This window comes from Anastrepha obliqua, chromosome 2, assembly GCF_027943255.1.
Source record: "Anastrepha obliqua isolate idAnaObli1 chromosome 2, idAnaObli1_1.0, whole genome shotgun sequence".
NCBI classification, from domain to species: Eukaryota; Metazoa; Arthropoda; class Insecta; order Diptera; family Tephritidae; genus Anastrepha; species Anastrepha obliqua.
Genome location: NC_072893.1, coordinates 114,732,462 through 114,743,050, shown reverse-complemented (window position 1 = coordinate 114,743,050; position 10,589 = coordinate 114,732,462). Strand labels below are relative to the sequence as shown.

At 38.8% G+C, this 10,589-nt stretch overlaps 1 protein-coding gene across 1 annotated transcript; it reads right to left on the bottom strand.

Moving 5' to 3' along the window:
• Positions 1-2,711: 2,711 nt before the first annotated feature.
• Positions 2,712-5,864, bottom strand: LOC129237876 (protein toll-like). Its single transcript, XM_054872843.1, has one exon. It carries the CDS (start codon positions 5,733-5,735, stop codon positions 2,976-2,978), a length of 2,760 nt encoding a protein of 919 aa, XP_054728818.1. The 5' UTR covers positions 5,736-5,864; the 3' UTR covers positions 2,712-2,975.
• Positions 5,865-10,589: the final 4,725 nt, after the last annotated feature.

Below are 10,589 nucleotides of genomic sequence, written 5' to 3'. Positions count from 1 at the left end.
AGCATGGGGGGCATTTAAATTCAATTATTTTTAAAACTAGTTAAGCTACATTTAATAAAATTTAATGACCTTCAACTTGAAAAAAAATAAATGAATTCCATACACTAAAAAAAAGTTATTTGTTATTATTTCTTAATGTATTAAAATTCATCAGCCACCCTGTACTTACTGAATTCAACTGAAAATCATACTTTTCAGGCGCCATGTATAAAAATAATAAAAAATAAAATAAAAATAAAATAAAAATAAACAATTCCACATTTTTTGCCATTTTTGCAATTATAAAATAAAATAAAAATTAAATAAAAAATAAAACGATTTTCGAAATTTTTTGCAATTTTTTGCATTTTTGCGATTCTAAAAAAAAAATTAAATAAAAAAAAAATTTTCCAATTTTGCAATTATATACTTTTCAGGCGCTATTTATAAAAAAATATTAAAAGTAAAATAAAAATAAACAATTCCAATTTTTTTGCAATTTTTCCATTTTTGCATTATAAAAAAACCCAAAAATTAAAAAAAAAAATACCAGTCTAGCGGTTAGACGCGATAGAAGTGAAACCTTCCGTAAAACAAACTGAGAGAGAATAAGACGAAAGCAGCATTAGGAGCGGGATAATTATAGGTTCATTATAATATTGCCATAAAGTTCATATTTTATTTTCTTCATTTTATTATTATTCATCCTCAATGTTTTCAATTTCAACAAATGATACGAGTGGCTTCCCAACGATTCTAAAGAAGTTTTCACTTCAAAATACGGACGCAATACAGCACACGCGTTTGCTATTATTAGCGTCGTAACGCGTATAATACACAGACGTACTAACATGCACGCAAACATTCGTAGGACGCTTGGTTTGAATTTTTTATACATATGCATGTATGCTATACTATGGCCTAGCCTATGTACGTACATACATATTTGTGTTCTGAACTTCCAGCAAAACAATGCTTATTAATATACACATATGCATGTACATACAACCGCACACACAGGCCACTCACTTTATTCCTGTAAATGCGTATGTCGTCCAAAGCTAAAATTCTATGCCTAGCGACTACAAGAACAAAATGCATTAATAGGCGCAGGCGTAGCGGCCATCATCCTAGTTGCCATAGCGCTGAACAGTCGCGGCGGCGCCGAACAGTTTCAACTATTGTACTGTGCAACAAAAACTCATCATCAAAAAATTGATTTATAAATTCGAGCTCATAGTTCTAAGAGCAAGTACTTTCATTCATAAAACGAGCCGCCCATATGCTAATTTTCTCGACAATTCGAAAATAGTCAATATTGGAATATTTCGCGTAGAATTATTTGCCAATATTCAATTTTTGTCAAGTCGAGTGCCCGTGGCTCCGTAAATATGTTTGCACCCATATATGTATGTAAATATATGTTTCTTAATGCTCGACAACCGCAGCTGCCTGTTCAAGGTTACTGTACATTAGGCCGGGTCGATTTGTGGGAAGGCAAAAAAATCGCCCATTGCTCTGTGAAAATCATATTCTAGGGATCAGAATAAGAAATTTTGCCGAAGGAACCATACCTCTAAAACGATTTCTGATGTCCCCCAATATGGGTCGAACTTTTTAGTTTCTTTTCTATAACTCACATTCATTCATTTACATATGTTCTGACTAAATAAATTTCTTAAGAGCAAAAATAGATAATATTATAAATAAATAAAAATAAAGAAAAAACATAGCCATTTAGCTGAGTTTTTCATGTAAAGGCCAAAAATGGTGATATTTTGAAATTGGGGCACATCAGAATTCGTTTTAGAGGTATGGTTCCTTCGGCAAAGTTTCTTATTTTGATCCCTAGAATACGATTTTCATAGAGCAATGAGCGATTTTTAAATCGACCCGCCCTACTGTACATGCAATGCTGTGCCTATGAATGTGCGCTGTGCCTATGAATGCGCGCTGGATTTCTTGAGAAATTTTACCGTATGTTTTGCTGTGGCGAAGCACATATGTACATACACACAACATATATACATATATCCGCATATATACACACATATAAATTTTCACAAATTTAAATTTGCTTATGCCATCCTTCTGTGTGCCTGGTAATGAAGCATTTTCTATACATACATATATATACGTATATCTTTTTTCTTCTTCTTTTTGGTGTCGCTTTTTCGTTTCATCGAGTCTCAAATCACTCCCAACGATTCTAAAGAAGTTTTCACTTCAAAAAATAAAAAATAAAATAAAAATAAACAATCCCAAATTTTTTGCAATTTATTCCATTTTTGCAATCATAAAATAAAATAAAAAATAAAACAATTTTCGAAATTGTTTGCAATTTATTCCATTTTTGCAATTATATACTTATATACTTTTCAGGCCAATATTTTCTGTTTTTGCAATTATAAAAACAAAAAAATTAAATAAGAAATAAAAAAAATTTCGAAATTTTTTCCAAATTTTTCCATTTTTCCAAAAATCTATCCAAATGACCCACACGTAGATTTAAAAATGTAAAAGCCTTGGGCAATCCACTGATTTTTGTTGTTGGAGGAGCCGAGGTGGAGCTCGGCTAAACACCTAATAGAAGTGTGGGCGCCAATTATTTATTTTTTTTTTCTTTTTGTTATTATTCTAACATTTGCAAATATAATATAGTTATAATGACAAAAAAGTTATAGCGAATTTGGTAATTCTTTATTAAGAAATTTATTCCATAGTCACGTAATTAAAAAAAATGTATTCACGTCTCCTTCAGTTTGGAGACAAACACCATTTTGTGTTGGCTTGTATAATTCATTCGATCTAATAAAAAAAATATTTTTATTAAATTTATTTTTACCATTTTTTCTTTGGCTTTGTCGTTGTTATTGTTTATAACGTCGTAGCTGTCCTCTTTGTCCTATTTACTCTCCGCACATCTCTGCTGAACGCTACTCAAACGACGTAGAACCAACTGTCATTGGCACGTAACTCTCGCACTTTCCTTCTCCTCACCGTAACCGATTCATTTCTACCTCTCCAACTACATATTCCCTTCGATCATCACCACTCAATTCAAGCATACCCGCTCTGCGTCCCTCGCCCTTACGATGCGGCATTGCATAACGTAACTTACTCCAAAACCATGGATGCTCTTCCCACTCCAAGTAGGTATTCATATCCAAATAAGCTCTCAACTCCTTGTCAATTGCTGACTTATTCGTAATCTCACCAAATTTAATAATAATTATGCGCGCACGTCCTTCATTCAACGAACACTGATGCGCTGTGCGAAATTCCATTCGCCCCCAATCCGATTCGACGAAATGCTGCGAGAGCACAATGATCGTGCGACGCGATTGAGCAACAGATTCCACAATCTGTTCGGGAATATAGGCGCCGGCCAACCAATTACGTTCGTGTGTGCAGACACGGAATGGTGGAACGCACTGCTCCAAACCGGGCAGCAGTACATGATTGACGAAGTGTTCGTCCTGATGTGCGTACGAGATAAACGCATCGAATGTTTTATGCTTATCTATTTCATGTTCACGTACACAACACAGGCACAAATCGCGCGCAAACAGCCACACGTTTATCTCCAAATTGTATTTGTAATAAACAGCCAAGGCGCTAATTAGCATAATTATTGCGAGCGCCACGCCGAGCAGTAGCCACATGAGGCCTATGCGCTGCGCTGGTGGCGCGGCACACACCTCTGCGAACGGCACATGCAGCAATGACGCATTGGGCAAGTTGTAGCAGTACAAGTCCTCGACATCGGGGATACGTAAACGATGCGTGCGCACAGTGTACAGCAGTTGCTCAGCTTCACAATCGCAGAGCCAGGTATTCTCGGAGAGATATAGCCACTGCAGTGTTACGCTTTCATTTAAGTAGGCAAGCAAAAAGCTCGCGCTCAAGCGTTCCAAGTGATTGTTGCGCAAGTCCAATGTCGTCAAATTCGGCGGCAAGTGCGCGGGTTGTATGGTGGTGAGACGATTGTGTGCCGCATAGATGCACGACACATTGGCGTAGCCGAAAGTGAAATTCGAGGGCAACTCATAGAAGCGATTGTGTGCAATATCAAGCGTGGTGGTGGTCAACGAAAATTGTTCTGGACGCGGTAACTCTCCAATGCCCTCAATTTGCGCGCCCGAGCAGTTGATGTGTAGCGCGCTTGAGTCATAAGTGCATTTGCAAGACGGCGGACAAAACTTTGGCGTCCAAGTGCACATCTTTGACAAGTCGTTTGAATACTCACTCAACATGGGGTTATGGCCCACGCAGTACCAGCTATTCTCTATGGAGAAATTAGTCGAGGAAATCCAAGCCAGCGTGCAGTCGCACTGCAGCGGATTAAACTGGAGTTCAAGATTTTGCAAGCAGCTAGTGAAGCTACGCGGTGGATGGTTCAGCGCGTAAATGTATTGTATGAGATTATTTGAGAAATCGAGCTCATAGGGACACACTAAGCCGGCGGCAACGATGCTATCTAAACTGAGTTGGGCAATACGATTGCGGCTCAGGTTGATTAAAGTCAGGTTGTGCGGCTGCTCTAATGCATTAGGCTGCTGTTCTAAATAGCGCAATAAATCCTGCGCGCCGCTGAGTTCTGCGATGTGTTGACGTGAGAGCAGTGTTTGATTTGCATACTCGTCTGTGCCTGCAATACGCGCGAAATAATTTTGACTCAGATTGAGTCTGTATAAGTAACGCAACGGCTTTATTGCTTTTATTATATTCGAGGGCATATACAATTGGTTGTTAGTCAAGTCCAGCTCCCACAGCAGCGGCGTCGTATCAAATATGCCAGGTGGCAGTGTCTTCAAAATATTATGTGATATATCAAGCTTTATAAGTTTTTGTTGCGCGCTCAGCATATCTGCAGGCAGCGCAACTAATGCATTTTCGGACAAACTCAATTCGGTCAACTCGGTTAGTGTTGAGAAGAGCGCTGGGGCCAGCGTCTGCATAAAATTGCCGTCCAACATGAGACTTTGCAGTTTTCGCGTGTCACGAAAATATGCGCTCGTTAAATTCTGCAGCTGTGTAACTGTGATTTCGTCCAGTTCGGTGTGGTATACGCGCACCAAGAGCGATTCCAGTTTGAAGAGCGTGTGGAAGATCTCCACTGGTATTGCTATATCGTTCGGTCGGCATATTAGCACCAATTGGAGTTTTTTCAATTGGCTTAGGTTGCGGAAAAGTTTCGCTGGCAGTGCGCTAAGCCGGTTGCTATTTATTTCAACATGCAATCTCAAGCGCTGCAGGTTTGTTGATTTAGCAAAAAAGCCTTCGGGCACAATCTTTTTGCCGCTGAATTTGATACTGCCTGTGTAGTTGATATTGGGGCGCCTTAGTATTTCTGGCAATTCCGAGCAATTTTCTAATTTATAATTTGCTTTTTTGCGCAAAAAACTATACTCCGGCAGTGCTTTTTGCAGCTCATGCTGCTCTTTCGCATCAGAACAGCTTATGACGAGTAGCGTTGTGCTCACCAATGGATCTAGGGCGATGAGTAAGCTTACTCCCTTCATTTGGCATTTGATCAGAAATGCCCCGCATAGACAATGGCCGTGAAAGCAAGTGTGAAAATCGGGGCCCGCATTCAAAACCGGTTCTCTGTTTGCTGCATTTTGAATCATTTCCTCTGTTGGAGGTGTCAGATTGGCGTGTGCCAGTGTGTTTAGTGTGAAGATTAGCGAGAGCTGTGTGAATAAATATACGGGACCTCGATAGACTTTACTTGTACAGCAGCGGCAAAGCATTGTAGCAGCGAAATCTGGATAGTGTCTAGCACATTTAAGAATGTAAATATCAATTTTTGCTTGGATTTTCAGATATCACTTTTCACTAATCAGAAATCCGTTAAACGTGAAATTCTACAGCCACCACCTCAAAATCACTTCTTATCACTTATGTTTACAATTTACTACTAAAATGTGCTTTTTCACAAAGGAATTCTCTCATAAGCTTGGAAATTTCAAATTTGTATAAGTTAAGCAGTAATAACTGCTGCTCACCCACGTAAAAGGTTCTGCTTTCTGATGCCCTCCCTGAATATGACGAGCATACAACCTTACAGCATTATCAAAAGCTGTTAGGCAAGTGAGCACCGAACGCTGTGAGAGCGATCACTATAGTTAACCCTTAACTACAGACGTCAAATTATATGAACGTTAGTACAGACCACCGGGAATTTTTACCGGTTATATTAAATTTATAAAATTTTTGCAAAGCAATTGACAAATTTATTTAATATATATCTGATATATATTTCTAGCATATAAATATCTAGGAAAATTGTAAAACTGTTTACTTTAATAAAACCGCACAAATTTCTTAAGAAACATATATTCAGTTACCGTTTTTAAAATTTTTTTTAAGGTTGTAAAAAACAAACGACAATAAAAAACATTTAAACAAAACACAAATTCATATTAAAGAGTGTTTTTTTAAAGGTTAGGTTTTCAAGATGAAATAAAACGTATATAATTTAATGTTATGGCCAAGAATTAGCTTTATTATAAAGATAAGGGTTTGCCATTATGTTTTAAAAATGATTTCGGGCAAGTGGCCGCCACGGCTGGCTCGAATAAATTCCAGCCGAGAGGCCCAATTTTCGACCACTTTTTGCAGCAATTGGGGCCGTATGTCAGCAATAACGCGCCGAATATTCTCTTCCAAGACGTCAATCGTCTCGGGCTTATCTGCGTAGACAAGCGACTTCACATAGCCCCACAAGAAATAGTTCAGCGCTGTTATATCGCACGATCTTGGAGGCCACGCCACAGGTCCATGGCGCGAGATAATGCGCTCACCAAAAGTTTCCTTCAATAAATCGATTGTTGCGTTGGCTGTATGGCATGTAGCGCTGTCTTGTTGGAACCAAAGGTCGTCCACATCAACATCGTCCAATTCAGGCACGAAAAAGTCATTAATCATGGCTCTATAGCGCTCTCCATTGACTGTAACATTATGGCCGGCTTCATTTTTAAAGAAATATGGACCAATGATTCCCTCAGCCCATAGAGCACACCAAACAGTGACTTTTTGAGGATGTAACGGCGTCTCAGCAATGGCTTGTGGATTATGTTCACTCCAAATGCGACAATTTTGCTTATTGACATACCCATTCAACCAAAAGTGAGCTTCATCGCTGAACAAAATTTTCTTGCGATGCGTCGCGCGAACCGAACCATTATTTTCGTAATAAATTTGCACGATTTGCAAACGTTGTTCAGGTGTAAGTCTATTCATTAAAAAATGGCAAACCAAACTGAGCTGTCAAAAAGACCATCTACGAAAAAAGTAGTGCCAACTTGAAAACCTAACCTCTAAAAAAAACCCTATACTAAGTCCCGAAAAGGTACATAAACGTATAAATGCGTAACTAAAAGAGATCCCACTAAATTGAAGAATTTAAACTGCTTACCGATAAAAAATACCGGCCGTCTGTAGTTAAGGGTTAACAGCGATAACGACATCACACTCATACTACTTTACATCCCAGTAGTCGTAAAGCAAGTGCGAACCAATTGCCGTGACAGCGATCAGCGGATAACAACAGCAAAGTCAGCATTCGCATAAACCTAATTGTTCGAAAACAAGCGTGGGCGAACTAATGCGAAAGCGATCAGTGCATTTAGCAGCAAACGACTCCAATACAAGTTTGATTAAACAACTGTGAGAGTAAACAGAGCAGCTAACAGCGAGATGTGACAGAGAGCGAGGTTCAGCTTGTTCCAATTAGATTTAACAGCAGTGCTTTATAATTGGCGCCCAACGTGGGGCTAGCAAAAAATCTATAGCCTCAATTTTATTAAAATTTCGGATTTCAAGAAATACTGAAAAACCCCGAAAAACTAAACCTAACACGTGGATATTGCTGTTCGCTGACCAAAAAGGAACCCGAAAGCATGAAAATCTAACCATTGCTGAAAAAATCACTAAGTTCTACCAATTTTTGAAACACCTGCTGTGGTATCTTACGGCTTTGGCTGACCTTTGAAAAAATAATCTTTATGGATGTAACAAACTAAACCACGTGCTTAGAGAAAGTAAATTACGTAAGTGACTTACTCAGTGCCTTTTTTCTTAATAAATATATTTAAATACTATGATCATCATTGGAATTCAATGTATTTTTGAAACATTTTTATAAATCTAACTTGATTTGTGATTGAGATAGGACGGTATATTATTATACCGGGTTTTTGCGCGGCCAATACTTTAATGTGCGACGTAGATTTAGCGAGCCTTTTTAATAGTTTAGTTCTGAATGATAAAGATCAACCAAAAATGAATACTGAGGAGTTAACTGCTATAGTAACAGCTGCGGTATCAGCCGCCCTAAGCTCACAAAAAGAGGAATTCGACAAAAAGTTGAACGAAATCTTAAGAAGATTTACAAGTACGTCGACAGCTAACGTGGAGAGTTTCTAAGAGGTTAGGATTTCCGGTACCGTGCGTTGCGAGGAAACTCTTGACCTAGTTAAAGTTTTACCTGAATTCGATGGTAGGAAAGAGACTTACGTCTCATGGAGGCAAGCCGCACATACGGCCTATAAATTATATGAACCTTATGATGGAAGCGCTAAACATTATCAAGCAGTGGCCATTAATAATAATAATAATAATAATTGGCGCGTACACTTCTGTTAGGTGTTTGGCCGAGCTCCTCCTCCTATTTGCGGTGTGCGTCTTGGTGTTGTTCCACAAATGGAGGGACCTACAGTTTCAAGCCGACTCCGAACGGCAGATATTTTTATGAGGAGCTTTTTCATGGCAGAAACACACTCGGAGGTTTGCCATTGCCTGCCGAGGGGCGACCGCTATTAGAAAAATATTTTTATTAATTTTGCTTTCACCGAGATTCGAACCAACGACCTCTCAGTGAATTCCGAATGGTGATCACGCACCAACCCATTCGGCTACGGCGGCCGCCATATAAGGAATAAAATTAGAGGCGCTGCAGATGCTGTTTTAGCGTCTTTCAACACTGTTCTTAACTTTAAGGCTATAGTGGCAAGATTAGACTTCACGTACGCTGGTAAGCGGCCAATATATTTAATTGAACAGGAGCTTGAGGCAAGGAAATCTAACAGTGTTGAATTTCTACGACGAAGTCGAAAGAAAGCTTACGTTGCTTACCAATAAAACTATCATGACATATGAAAGTCACATAGCTAACTCAATAAATGATAAATATAGGTTAGATGCATTACGTGTTTTTGTCTCTGGCCTTAGGAAGCGCCTTTGCGATATACTCTTTTCCACTCGTCCAACAGATTTGCCTTCTGCTTTGGCACTTGCCCAGGAAGTAGAAGCAAATCACGAACGATACATGTTTTCATCAAACTACTCTAAACATCTTGAGGACAAGGACCGGGGTCGCCCTTCAGTTAAGAGAATAGATGAGACCAAGAACAACCAAATAGGATCACGTAGCGGTCATAAAAACCCCTACTTCCAAAATAGACAAGAAAAGCGCAATCTTTCGAGTACTAATAGAGATCAGGGCACTGAACCAATGGACATAGATCCATCCACATCTCGTCTCCGTCGCTCAACGAAGTTCGAGCACCACAATCCCACAGGAAATTTTTTACAACAAAATAAGTCCCAAAATATACAAATCTCTAATAATCGGCAAATCCCTTTTAATACAGGCAATCAAGGTCAACACCACACCAACACCAGCAACATTAAGCGACCTCTTGTATCAGATAGAAGTACTGGTCCAAAAGTCCAGAGAATCCACCACATATCGGATACATCGGAAGTTGTAGAAACAAAAACTACGTACGATGGTATTGTGGAACTCGAAGTCGAAGAAATTAATTTTTTAGGGAGGGTGCCCAGCTCCCTTGGGTCAAACGAACAATAGGAGCTGAGAGCAAAGAGATAAAAATGTTAGTGGACACAGGAGCTTCAAAAAGCTATGTATATAGTAAAACCCCTTACTGAATTAAAAGGCATTGTGCCTTTAACGAGACCGTTCGTAGTTAAGTCAGTTCACGGCGAGAGCAAAGTTGGGCAAAAATGTAAAATTAACTTGTTTGGCATAACTTCGGATTTTATAATATTACCAAACTTGATAAACTTTGACGCGATAATTGGGCTTGACCTGCTAACGCAAGTCAATGCAGTCGTGGACCTTCAAAAAGGTGAAATAGTTCATGATTTTGGAATTGAAAAATTATTTTTTATAAAAATTGACAACATTAATGCTTTGAAAGTTCAACAGGAAAGCGTACCTCTTGCAATAAGGGGGGATTTTTCAAATATGATTAAAAAAAGATCACAGGCTTTCGCCGATCCCAACGAATCTCTGCCCTATAACACAAATGTAGTTGCTAGGATTCGTACAAAACATGAAGAACCGATTTATTCTAAGATGTATCCATATCCAATGGGGGTAGTTGACTTTGTTAACAATGAAATAAAAGAGATTTTACGAAATGGTATTATAAGACGATCTACGTCTCCCTACAATAACCCCATTTGGGTCGTGGACAAGAAGGGCATTGATGAGTTTGGCAATAAAAAAAAGCGTCTGGTGGTAGATTTTCGCAAACTGAACGAAAATACCATTGACGACAAATACCCAATACCAAATG